The sequence below is a fragment of the Chanos chanos genome, chromosome 1 (genome assembly GCF_902362185.1).
Source record: "Chanos chanos chromosome 1, fChaCha1.1, whole genome shotgun sequence".
Lineage (NCBI taxonomy): Eukaryota > Metazoa > Chordata > Actinopteri > Gonorynchiformes > Chanidae > Chanos > Chanos chanos.
In genome coordinates, this window is record NC_044495.1 from 41,974,108 (window position 1) to 41,987,305 (window position 13,198).

The 13,198-nt window shown below is 41.8% G+C and overlaps 2 protein-coding genes across 2 annotated transcripts; both read right to left on the bottom strand.

Moving 5' to 3' along the window:
• Positions 1-708: 708 nt before the first annotated feature.
• On the bottom strand, positions 709-9,124 carry LOC115829199 (protein adenylyltransferase SelO-1, mitochondrial-like). The gene is made up of 9 exons (XM_030793296.1): positions 8,580-9,124; positions 7,551-7,754; positions 6,380-6,557; positions 5,416-5,546; positions 4,591-4,868; positions 3,859-4,023; positions 2,486-2,672; positions 1,490-1,646; positions 709-918 (listed from the first exon to the last, which is right to left on the bottom strand). Exons 1-9 carry the CDS (start codon positions 9,122-9,124, stop codon positions 709-711), a joined length of 2,055 nt encoding a protein of 684 aa, XP_030649156.1.
• A 2,367-nt stretch (positions 9,125-11,491) lies between these two features.
• On the bottom strand, positions 11,492-12,574 carry LOC115829303 (tetraspanin-7-like). The gene has a single exon (XM_030793403.1). The coding sequence runs from the start codon at positions 12,572-12,574 to the stop codon at positions 11,492-11,494; it is 1,083 nt and encodes a 360-aa protein (XP_030649263.1).
• Between the last annotated feature and the right edge of the window lie 624 nt (positions 12,575-13,198).

The following is a 13,198-nucleotide window of genomic DNA, read 5'->3' on the forward strand; positions in this document are numbered from 1 at the left end:
AATTCAAGTTTTGGAGGGAAGTTTCTCCGCTTTTCCCTCATTTCTTCTTCTACGCCGATCTTGACTATCACCAGACTCTTATGAAGGCCTATATCTACTGATGGTCAGGCCATCAAACCACCATATCTCTGTGCTTATGTCTACGGCCTCCCTATTGTTTTACGCGCTCAGAGGCTCATTGCCTGTGGACTGTGGTGAGTGTGGCCAGCAGTGAATCATTCCACCAGCGTAACTCACCATAAGTCCTCACCCAAAGAAAGCATAAACCAGACCAGTATGTATGTGGCAGAATAACAGCCATGTCACTTTAGACAGACTTCTAGAATACATTTAGAGCAATGCTCCCGAAAGAGAGTATATAGAGATCTGTATTTTACCAGTCTGGAATGAGAACAGAGAGATGGATAGCTCTCCTCTTCTGTGACCACACATTTGCATTGCAGTTTGTGACAGGGCTGGCTGCACATTTTCATTTATCTCAAAGTATTTGCATTTTTTTTTTTACACTGTCAGGAATAGATAATAAAAAGACATGTAATAACCACTGTCTCTACCATTCTGCTGTTAATAGTTCTGTTTTTCAAAGACTTAATTAAGTTGAATTTTGAAGTCAGTGTTTGGCTATATGCCTTGTATCCTCCCACCCCCCCACCCCTACCACCCCCCGTGCTCAGGTAAGTCTCTGGAGTCATGGAGGTTTTATGAGGATCAGGTGACACAGATTTCACGTGCCCAGGAAGGTGGCTTGCTGGTGTAGGGAGGACAACGTGCATTCAATATCGTCCTTCTCTGTCCTTCACTCTCCTCCTCTTTGTGTCCTGTCTGCCCTCTCTCATTCCTGCACCCCAGCCAACCAGGTCGCTCCAGACCTGGATTCACTGAGTACGGGCTCTCGAGAACTTTTAACACTCTCTGAACCTGTAAGAGAGTGAAAATCAAACAACAGTTAATCCATTCCCAAACACTCAAATGGTGTCACATTTAGATCTACTCCACAGCCCTGCTTCTAGCTGCTGTGGTTTGGTCATATCTCTATTTACACCATAGAAATCAGAGAAAAGGAGTGAAGAAAAAAAGACATGATAAGGAGTGCAGTCTTTGTTTTCTAGTGACAGATGAGCTGTGTTTATGTGATGAGCGTGTGTATTTTTAAGAGAATGCTTAATTATGAAGATCCATTTCTGTTGAAGGTTAGACTCAAAATGCTTTACCCAGTTTCTTGGTACATAGCTCCCTTTCAGCCTACACAATAAAGTATGAGTGTTAAATAAACTCTTAGAGTTAAATTAGATGATATTTATATTGTTTTTATAATATAAAGAACTATTCACGGGTTTAATTGGTAATAACCACATACATGGGATCAAATCAGTATTATCTTTAAATGGGTGCAATAGATCTTTACTATATCATGTCTACTGCCAAATAACATCATAAAAATGGTATGCTTGAAAAATTCATGAAGAATTGTATTCTTGTAAAATCTGACCTCGGAGAAATCTCCACTCTCTGCTGCTTCAATTGCATTCTGGGCAATATAGTTGCGGAGGACTACGGCAGGGTTGGTGCTGTCCATTGTGGTTACTCTCTCTTTCTCCACCAGGTGTGGGTCACTAGATCCCTCACATTCCAGTGCTAGTCGTCTCCTGTAGAGTTGGAATGTCAAAGGTACATCCTTTGTATTGTTAAAACCCCCTGTACTGTTTACAAGCATTTACTCCAACACCATATCATGTCCCCTGATCCTTGAAGAGGAAGCCACTCCGAAATTACACTTTACAGAGCTAACAGTTATTTCCAACTGGAAGAAGTTAAGCTGTAGCCAAAGTTATTTTGAAAATGTAGTACACTATACCAAAACTGCGTTGTGGCGAGTGGTGAAGTCAAGACAAGAGGGAGCATTGCTAGCACATTAGTTACCTGGATATTTCAGTCTATGCCACACAATGACATCACAATATCACTTGATAAAACCAGCAAACATGACAGGATTAAGTATGCCTTATTGTAAATGTGATGGTAAAGACAGGGAAACAGTGGTACAAAAATCAAACTGGCTCTCAAATTTGAATTTCCTTATTCCCCATTTTGATAAAACTTGAACAAACAGTTCCAGAGGTTTTCTATAGCTCAGCATGTAAATTCATGGAAACACAATCTGAGTTCTGTCAAACTACCGTGATGAATGTAGTTAAATTACAAAATGAACAACATGTACTGGAGCTTTCTCAGTGATGTTGCTGATAAAATTAATTCATTATTTAATAAAATGATAGAGCATGAATGCCTTTAGCCCTTCAGTTTAAAATGTTACATTTTATTTAACAGTGTCAAATAAAGACCATATCAAAACAGTTTTTAAACCTGAGTGAAACACATACCTATGAAAAGACAGCACCACTTTTTATCATTTCAAACAGAGAACACAATATCAAGACCTCTATCTCTCAGAGTGTTATCTGTTTTTTCGGGTATTCCTCCTTACCTGTACCGGTTGATCCATCTTAGCCAGTCATCTTTCTGTTTGAGGCTCAGATCCTCTTGGTTGATGTCCAGTAGCTCCTTCAACCTGCCAATCTTCTCGAGTTGCTTAGCAACCTCTGGCCGATTGGCTACCATGTTGAACATGCCTGGATTGGTTTCAGCCATAGAGAGAATCATCTCCAGTTCACTAAGGTAAGAAGAGATCAGGAAAGCAAGGGATATGAAAAATAGTGGAAGAGAAGAAATGAATGGTGAGAGGTAGACGAGGACGTGAGGAGAAAAAAGAATGGAATCAGCCATGCTAAGAGTTTCTCTCTGTGTCCCTTGTGGTCTAGACACTCCAACAGATGGAATCGGAAGCTTAGGTAATGCTGTTGCTCTATGTGATATTATTTGACACCCACCAAGTCTACATATAAACTATTGTTTCTCCACAGCTCACAGTTTAAAAACCAAGTAGTATATATTGCTTAAAAAGCATAATTAGCAAACCTATGCTAGCTTATGCTGTGGACCTACCAGTTTTCTTGCTTTGCTTTTCTTGCAATGCGCTTCAAGAATTGTAGTGAAAATAGAAACAAAAAAAAAAACAGGTGTGTTTTAGTATAATATCATACACAATACAAAGGCTCTGGTAAGTCGTTGTGTGTACACTATAAAATATAGAATGTACGTCCTTTTCCCAGATCATTCACTGTGATTATAGTAGGTCATTTCAACATACTTTATACTAGAAGTCTCCAAAGGAAAAGTGACCATTATTATAATATAAATTAGAGAAATGAAATTCAAAGAAAAACTCCTGCTGTGCCCTTATTACATGTATAAATATTCATTCATTGTTTCTTTTTTCAATATTCAAGGATATGATTTGATCAATATCTATACACACGGACTTGATTCATAACCAATACACTTGCATTTTAACTAAGATAATAAATTACTTTATTGTTGTATCATTGCTCTGTAAAATACAGTAAAATCCAAACTAAGAGCATACCAAGCTATGGAAACATATCCAGAAAAATCATAATCATATCAATTATATTAACACAATAAGCTCGATCAAACCATCCTCACAGAGGTCAACCCACAGAAACGCCTCAAACATTTTCTTATGAGAAGCATCTAGCTATATAAAGCCAGAAATTCTCAACAGAAAAGTCCAAAGTATGTTGATAAAGATGATGACCAGCACAAAATTACAAATTACAATAGGGGCTTGAATGCAAACCCACTTGCTTGAATCAAACATAAACTTGTTCTCTCTGAGTTAACCACAGCGATCAGCTGAAGCTGTGTTTTTCAGGCCTGGGCATTTTCTAAGCCATGATATTTCTCTGTTTAGCCCTAAATCACAGCCAGCCCCCTCACGGGGCTCCACTGTGGGATGATTGGCCACCTTGAGCTCCTCCAGTGAGGCACACTGCTTGAGCAGACGCTCCACAACCAACCCAACAGCGTCTGCCTCCTCAGACTGCTTCCCCATGGGACAAGGCACCCGACTCAGAAGGCGGAATGTGTTTGTGAAGTCGGCTCCTGGAGAAACAGAGAGGATCAAAGGTGGATAATAAGAAAATGTTGGACAAACTGAATTGTTTGAAAACTATTATTAAATTTCAGCTTAAGATAAACTGCTGTTCTCATAAAGTACGGGTATCCTTTCTGACTTCTGAGTTTTGTTTCATCCGTGTTCCTTTCACTTGTTGTTCATGTGTTTATCAAGGGACAACTTTTCACTGTCTCACTGGTCATACTTTATTCCGAATGAATAAATTACAGTCATAACATAACATCATGGTTGCAAATTTTTCTGGATGTCTGATCATTTTAATGCTCCAATTTAATAAAAATTTTATAAGCAAGTGAGAGAATGCTCTGAAATAAAAACCTTAAAATCATTTTATATTAAAAACAAAACAATATTTGACACATGTTAAAGACCTGTCCCAAACATACTCCCTAAGTTTGTATAGTGGTTTTCAGAATAATATGATACATGGCAATACTGAAACATTTGGTTTAACATTAATATGCATGTTCATGTGATCTGTGCTGCCTTTAGTAATGTTTTCTGAGTAATTTATGTTTTTTGTCTGTCTGTACCTGTATTGTGCATGGTCTTCAGCAGGTCTGAGATCAGATCCTGGTCCTCTGGCTCCACCCGCCTCAACAGGCCCAGCTTCCTCCTCATATTAGCCACGTAGAATGACTCATACATGGGTATGAACTCATCCAGGATGGGCCCAGCACAAGCTGCCTGGAGCTCTGAACCAAGGGCATCCGCCAGGCGAGCCAAGTTCCAACGACACACATACGGCTGGGCCTCATATGAATATCTACCTCTTTTATCTGAGGCATTGCAAACAAACTCAGGATCAAACCTTCCAATGGGCCAGGGGAAGAAAGGTGATGGTTAGCAGATATTAGGTAATATTAAAGCATTTAGATGGATAGATAGACAAACAGACAGACAGAGATAAATAACCCACGGTGATAAATAACCAAGAACCAATAAGCGATGCTTCAGTTATCCAGCAGCTGGGTCTAGATGCTCATGTTTGGTATGAAATATCATCTTATGCTAAAGCTCTTGACTGTGCTGTTTTTTTGCACATACATGGTTGTATATTCAGAATTCATGACCAACATACCTTATACCCTTAAAATTTATATTCTGGCTCCGCTCAACAGCCATGTTTGAAGTATCTGAATAATTAACAGTGCAGAAGCGACCAATAAAGCAGAAGGTCTAATGTCCTGTTAAAGAGGTGTGGCATTCATCCACTGCTTTCCACATGTACGTTTTCTCTGAAAACTAAGCTGAGCCGGTGAAAGCAGACACAATGTCAAATTAAAAAAATAGCTTTTTTTCCGAGAAGCACTAAATTAAGTTAGATTTACTTCTGGCAGAGAAGAGAATAGACTTACCTGTCCATGAAGCCAAAAGGGCCATAGTCTAAAGTAAGACCGAGGATGCTCATGTTATCGGTGTTAAGAACGCCATGACAGAAACCCACAGTCTGCCACAGAGCCACCAGTCTCGCTGTCCTCACAGTCACCTGCAAAATAACGTTCTTGAATACACAGCACACAGCATCATAAAAAGAGTTTAAAACAGTGGGCAGAGGAAAAGAGTCTCAGAATGCAAAATATCTGGAGCTCTGAAGTAACGGAATTTTGGAATTTCAAATCTCTAAAGAAACCAACAGATTTACATTACTTTTCAGGGTGACTTACAGATTATGATGCAGTGGTGAGACATATAAACTAATGTCCAAGGTTAAAAATCGTCTGTTTTCCAAAAAATCCGTCAGTTGTTTTTAGATGACTTTTGTTGTGAAGAAAGAATCAGAAATAAATGTCCACTGAGATATATTGTACCCATGAATCAAAGTAAGAAAAAAATCAAATACAGACTTGGAGTTATGGAGCTTTCCTCTTCTGTCCCTAATTGTTTATATGGCTTCATTATAAGGTTCCTGTCTCATCTTGTGCACAGAATTTATTATATGACTACAAGAGTCAAAGCAATATTACTATGTGCAGTCTTTATCAAAATGACTTCACCTAGCCAATTCAAATATCCAACAATATTCAAATATTATACTCATTAATTTGTGGATATTAATTACACAAGAAAAGGGAGCAGCTTGAAGTATTGAGATAGGAACGACTATTCAAATACTACAAACATACAGTCTCACCACAGTCTGACATGTAACATGTAAGACAACACATCATACAACTGTCCTGAATCACAATTTGATTAAATAGTATTAAAATCACTATCATCATTACTGTGTGTTAGCCACATGGTCCAACATTGTTGACTATAGTTGACTATTGCATTATCAGCCCACTATCAGAACTAAAGTTGACTGTCAGCTCATACCTCTCGAAAGAAGGCTACGATCCTCTCCTTACGGTCTGTGTGGCTCCTCTGGATCTCAGGATAGAACGACTCGATGACATAATCAAGCAGCTGGGCTCTGATGTCATGGCGGCCAGCGCTGGGGCCTTGCCTCCCCGTAAAATCATCCACTGGATGAAAGATCTCAAAGGAGCCAAACCTGAGGTAGACAGAAATATAGCTCTTTTGCTAGAACTGGGACAGCACGCTGTAACTCAGTAGTTATATAGTCACTGCTTTGTAATAACAATGTTTCATTACTCTAAGACACAGTTTTGCTGTTCAAGTGCGGCTGTAAATATGAGCTTTCCCAAGGGACTGCGACATCACTATCTGTTTGTGGCATTTCCACACAGCTGCATGGTGAGACAACAAATCTGACATTCAAACTGTGGTACTATTATGTAAGTACTATATAGAGGAGCACCAACATTTCTACAGAACAGAAGGATAAAATTTCTGACGATGCTTTGGAAAACAAGAAAGAGAACTCAACCAAGCAACTGAATGACTCAGTTAAGTGCTACATCGCAATGTAACAAACTCTTGTTTCTGAGGTTTTGAGACTCTTGTTTTTAGGCTGACAGATCTATAGGTCTAAGGGAGTTGATAACATTTTAGAACCTTGTGGAATCAAGGGATAAGTCTTGGGCTTTCTGGAACAGACTATTGGGCCCTGGAGTAGAGAGTAATCAGAAGATGTTCAGTGAGACTTGGTGAGAAAGAAGTGAGATACAAATTGCATAAATTGCTTTCATTAATACAGATTATATCACAACCAAAACAGGAAAAATATTCTTCAATGTAGACATTTAACGCATTTCATTCTACAGCTTATTGTGAGTCATTCTTGGAGTACACCAATCACCAAATCAACAGACCAACTTGGGTCAACATGATTCTGTGATGTTTAAACTGTAGCATGAGTCAATTTTACTGAGCTCATCAACTGAACCAATGAGCTGGAGTCAACTTTTGCAATGTAAGGCTTCCCAATATGTTCCTGTACTTTCTGCACTGAAAATAAATCTAATTCACTTCTTGCAAAAAAAACAAAAAACAAAAAAGAAACATTGAGGTGAATTGTTAAAATGTCATATTGCATGGGCCGGTGTCCAGAGTGAACAACACTAGTGTAAGAGAGAGGTTATACCTGATGAATGTGGGAGCAATGCGCAGGACCACGGAACACCTCTCAGCACGAGGGTGGCCGCTGTAGAAGATGTCTCGCTGGACATAGACGTCAGAGGTGACCAGGGAACCAACTCGTGTAGTGGGAATTCCGAGAGCAAACATGGCTTCACTGCACAAGAACTCCCTAATGCTCGAGCGCAGAACCTTGCGGCCATCTGACTGTCTAAAGAAGAGAATAGCATAACTCCTAAGACCTTCCGTAAAGATCTGGAATGTTCGATAAATGGTACGAACTTGCTACAGACATTTAATTATAACAACACGACCAACAGTAGAAGACTGTGTCTTTAGAAATTTTCAACAAGAACACAAACAAAACAGCTATTTATAGTGTTTCGACGTTCATCGAAAATAAACCTTATATGAGCTGTTCGTTCACATGAGCTCCCTCTGCTTAAGGCCCCCTCTGACTAGGGTGCTTGCAGAGATGCTGCTCAGTAGTGCGCCTACTGTTTCCACTGCAAGATCATTATTAGCGACATTTTATTGGCCGTTACTGAGAATGCTCATTATGGCACGAGAGAACGGAATGCAGATCTTATTTCATTAATCCTTTAATCAGCTCTTGGTATTGTGCGTAAATATGCAATCTAGAAAAGGTCAAACACGAAGAAACTTCACTTTCGGAACTCCTCATCAATAAAAACACGATGCTCATTCATAGCGTAGGCTACTGAATATCTTCATCGTTCTGGAAGTTTGTTAAACACGAGTCTGTATGGAGAATTTAACCACTAGTGTCCGAAATTACAGGATTGAGTCAGACATTTGAAAAATTCCCCTTCCAGTGATAAAAGTTTTATGCACAGTCAGAACAGTGCAGTATGTCTTAAACTGGGAACACAATGTATTCTCATTCGGCACAAACACACTTGATGCAGCCTAATTTTCTGATACAGGTGTGCGGAAGGAATGAATACCCGAGTCGGCAGGAGGTGGCATGGTAATCGGTCCTGTCTAATGAGATAAGCAACGTTTGAAAGATTACCTGGAGTATGGTGTTCGACCGGCACCCTTCAACTGAATCTCCCACCGACCACAGGGGCTTTTGAACTCTTGACTGATCTGTAGGTCATCGGGGTTTTCCACCTCACCCAAATAGCATACCGCACCGTCTCCAAGTTGTCCTGCAAACTGGCCAAACTGGTGTCCACAGTAACAGTGTGCTGCAGGCTCAGAGCCGGGTATTAACTTCGAACCACTTAAATATTCCGCTCCATGTGGGTCACGCAAAACTTCATCTGCACTCAGACCTATCAAAGTAAGAGCGGAATTGGAGAGAGCAACAAACTTAGGGTTAACCAGCGGATACGGCTGAACGCGGGAGAAGCAAGCTCCCCTAACTGTTCTCGACTCGGGTTCTCCCGACGTATCTACAGGTAGTTTCCTTAAGGCAACATTATTGAACCGCATACGCTGCAAGGGCGTGCGCCCAACGACAGAGCCCATGTTGTCCATTCCTAAGGGAAGAATCACTCTCACTCTGTGTAGTGGTACATTTGCAAGCAGTTGGTGTTGCACTTTAAATTCCATTTAATCCGTTTAAGGATTATTCTCTCTCTCTCTCTCTCTCTCTCTCGCTCTCGCTCTCAATGATAAATCCATTATAAGGTGAACATTTTGCCATTAACCACACACAGGTTGCAGCAGACTATTCTCTCATACCTGTGACCCTGATGTTACCTTGTGGTACCTAATTTGTGCCACTTTGAGAGGTGGACTGAGGCGCCTGTTTGTAAGCAATACCCCCGTGCTAAGCAATGTCTTTGCCGCTAAATTGCGTGTGTGTGTGAGGGAGGGAGAGAGAGAGAGAGAGAGAGAGAGAGAGAGAGAGAGAGAGAGAGAGAGAGAGAGAGAGAGAGAGAGAGAGAGAGTGTTTGGGCATGTGTATGAGCCTGTCTGGGCACCTGTCTGTTCACTCACTTTAATAAATTAATTTTGCAGCATGGAATGTAATCAGCCTCTTTCCCTGGTCGAAATGAGATGTTGTTTAGATAGCTATGAATCCACCGTGTGTCAGGTCATTTCGCCCCAGACAGAATCGACCGCTAGCGACGCTTAGGATTTAGTGCCTCGTTTCAGATGGAATAGGATACCTCAATTCTGAAATACAACCGAGAGTGTATTTGATAGTTTTTAAATGTGGACAAGAACTTAGCTGCCTCCGCACTGACCGCAATGAGGGAATTTTATGCGTTTTGGAAAACAAAATGTAATCGCCTTGTTTACTGTGTCTCTGGGACTATTTTTGTCCTCTTGGTACAATGGTTTTAAACGTTGTTATGCATTAAGGACTTTTAAAGATTTAAAAAAAAAAAATTAAAACGAAGACATTGTTGTATCAGTGTCCTCATCTTTCGGACCGGACAAAGTACCCTGCAGTCTTTTTGCATCGTGCAGCATCGAACATTGTTACAGGTGCAGCCTATAACGCTGTGTTACAAATGTGATTGTCGATTAACGATATTTACATTAGTGACATTTAAAACTTACTTGTCAGTTGTTTTAGTGAGTAATCACCCGCTATGAAAATGTGTGGTCCGTAAAGTGTGTGAGAATTTCTGCCTGATTTTACATCATGTTTGTGAATGTGTTTTATTTTTTTAATTATTATTTTGTGCGTTACTTTTGACAGACTAAATTGTAGCGTCAGTTCTGGTGGTTGAGGAGTGATAATTGTTTTCCTTTTGCGCGTACATGTACTCATATTAACACACTATAACACACTATAATTGATGTGAATAACATCAATTTTTAAGGAAACATAGAAAACAATAATAATAATTTAATCAATAATGTCAGTCACTATGCTCTCAACTAGTCACAGACACCTTTTTAATGTTCTCTTTTTAAGTATGTGATTTGAGGATGTTTTCCATTAAAAATTTGTAAGCACACATTCACATCATATTAATTTATTTTATGAACATTAAATTATAATTTATGTCTTCCATACACACACCAACATCTAAGAAACAATGTTGGGAAGCTCATTTACACACAAACCCCAGATAAGAATTTCACAAGAGTTTTGCAGAATAATACAGTCTCACATCGACGAACTTCACAAATCCTGTCAGGAAGTTCAGCCATGAAAAAATCAAATGATAAATTCAGTTCATTTATCTTATCATTTGTGTTTTTCCAAGGCTCCATTATGCAACAGAGGGGATGTGAATGACCAAACCCAGACAATATTGTTCTACACACTCCGTTATCTTACCATCAGTACACTTCATAACACAAACATTTATCTCCAAAAATCACTGAGTTGTCAAAGATTAATATTAAACCATGCAACAGTCAACTTACTAACACCAAGTGTTTGCAAAGTGTTTTCAGAAATCACATCACAGTAACGAGATTTAACGACTGTTCAAATATGTTAAAAAAAATCTCCAATATTCTTCTTAAAATCAACACACGAATAGCCAGTGTTGTATGCTAGCAAAGATTAACCCCAATGCAGTTTTACACAAAAGAACATTGAGAATCTCTGTAGTGTAAATTGTAGATCATTGGCTTTCTGCTGATACAGTGATAAGCAAGTGTGCACTGTTTTCAGTCTTTGTGCATTTCTTCCCTAAACAAAGAGGATGGATGGTATAATGATATTTTAGTGTCTTTGCACTTGTTTCATGCTGTGCAATTATCAGTGAGTTAAAACATGTGAAAGAAGGCAAACTGCACTACTTGGTCAATACTGTCAACAGCTATAATGTACATGGATTTCCAAAATTATTAACAAGCTATTTGATTGGATAAGACAGTGGTCTCTTGGGATACCCCTACAAGCAGTCAGGGGCATTGCTCAGGTTGAAAGGTGTCCCTTACCCAGTCCAGATGGAGTGTAGTCAGTTTATCCTTGCTTAACAAAGTTAAAACCCGGACTGTGACATATTAGTGTCCTCCTTGTCGACGCACACGAGGCGCGAGACGGTTCGCGAGCAGGCATGCTAGGGCGATGCCTGCTACCTGGGTGAAGGCGAGACCTAACACGGTGGCAGCGATGTGGAAGACATTATCGTTGACAAAGCTGAACACTTTCTGGAAGCATCCGTGAGGGTGAATCCCCGCGTCTGCGACCCCCTCAGCGCTTGTCACCAGCAGCGGCCTGTTGCGACAACCCTTTCGCCGTACACAGCAGCTGTCTGGTACCGACACTACCGACTCATTCCCTGGGTGCCCGGCCGCACTAACGGCATCCTGCGACGCCCAGTCAGATGACAGCCAGTCTCGCCAGCCCTCGGCACCACAACACTCCAGTGCCCGCTGAAGGCTGTCCAGGGCATCTGCACGACCCTCATCCTCTCCATAGGCCAACACCGCCCTCTGCAGGCCGCTACGGAAGCCGCCGGCAATGTCTTCGCGGTAGAAGAGCCCTGACAGACCAGCGGCTAGTCCTCCCATCAGTGTGGCCAACTGGAAGAAGCCATAAGCCCGGAGGAGACATGGCAGATTGGCTGCTACACCCAAGCAGCCAAGGAAGCCCCAAGCAGTGACAGCAGCCCCTGTGGCCAGCAGGATAAGTGGGGCATTGGGGTAGTGGTTAGCTGAGAGCAGCATGTAATCTGCCAGCGAAGCCTGTGCCCAAATGCCCAGCGTGAAGATGGCCAGTCCAGCCGCCCAGAAGAGGCAGCTGAAGACCAGCAGGGCCAGGCGCAATAGGGGCATGATGCCCACCGCCCGGCAGCAAGGCGGGGCACCACCCGCCACTGGCACGGGAGGCGCCAGTGAGGCCTCAGAGCACAGCGACAGGGAGAGGCGGTGCTGCTGCTGTTGATGTTCAATGGGCTCCTGGAAGGGCGAGAGCAGATATCCCGGGAGGGCTGAGGGACGGCGGGAGACAGGGGGTGGGGTTGGCAGTCCCAAGCCCCTGGGTGAAGATAGTCTCCGTATAGCCTGCTGCTCCCTCTCCCACGTCTCTCTTCGTCGCGGGCTCGGCCTGGCTGGCAACGAGTCATACGGCAGTGCTTTGCTCATGGCCCCTGCTCTGGCTTTATCTACCCCTCTCTCTCTCTCACTCCTCCTTTCCCTCTGTCACGCTCTCCCTCGCTCACCCTCACTCCTCCCTTCCCCTCCTACTTTCTTTGTTTCCCCTCTCGAGCATTCAATCTGCTATGATCAACTCTCACCCCCCCCACTCTTTTTTTATGGCCGGTCATCAACCCACCTCAACCCCCTCTGTGCGTGGTGTTATCCCGTAAATCGTCTCGGGTTGGCGGAAGCATGGTGGCGTTATCGGCATCTGCAGCCCCCTCTTCTTTTCAAGGTGATTTTTATTGTTTATTTTGGGAAATTCCTTTCACTTGCTTGACCACCAGTATTCTGCGTTGTTACATCAAACGCTGCATCCTCCTGGTTCATTACATCAGTCCCCCTGCAAAACGAAACAGCAACTCCTCAGCGGCAGCTCCACAGGAACACCTCGTACCTACTCCTGCCTCTCACTCCCCCTAACGGTGCAGCGGTCACTTGTCGAGGACTGTGAGAGTGTGACATCTGCCCCATGTGTAACATCAGTGGACTTTTATCTTTTGTAAAGATACAAAATGCTGCCTCATAAGTATTTTTAATATAAACTTGACTACAAGAATATTTCTCAGT

Coding starts and splice junctions, on each gene's coding strand:
- LOC115829199 (XM_030793296.1), bottom strand. CDS start 9,124: ATGGAATTTAAAGTGCAACACCAACTGCTTGCAAATGTACCACTACAC. Junction 4,869..5,415: donor CCTTTTGGCTTCATGGACAG/GTAAGTCTATTC, acceptor GCCCATTGGAAG/GTTTGATCCTGAGTTTGTTT. Junction 1,647..2,485: donor AGATGGATCAACCGGTACAG/GTAAGGAGGAAT, acceptor CCAACTCTACAG/GAGACGACTAGCACTGGAAT.
- LOC115829303 (XM_030793403.1), bottom strand. CDS start 12,574: ATGAGCAAAGCACTGCCGTATGACTCGTTGCCAGCCAGGCCGAGCCCG.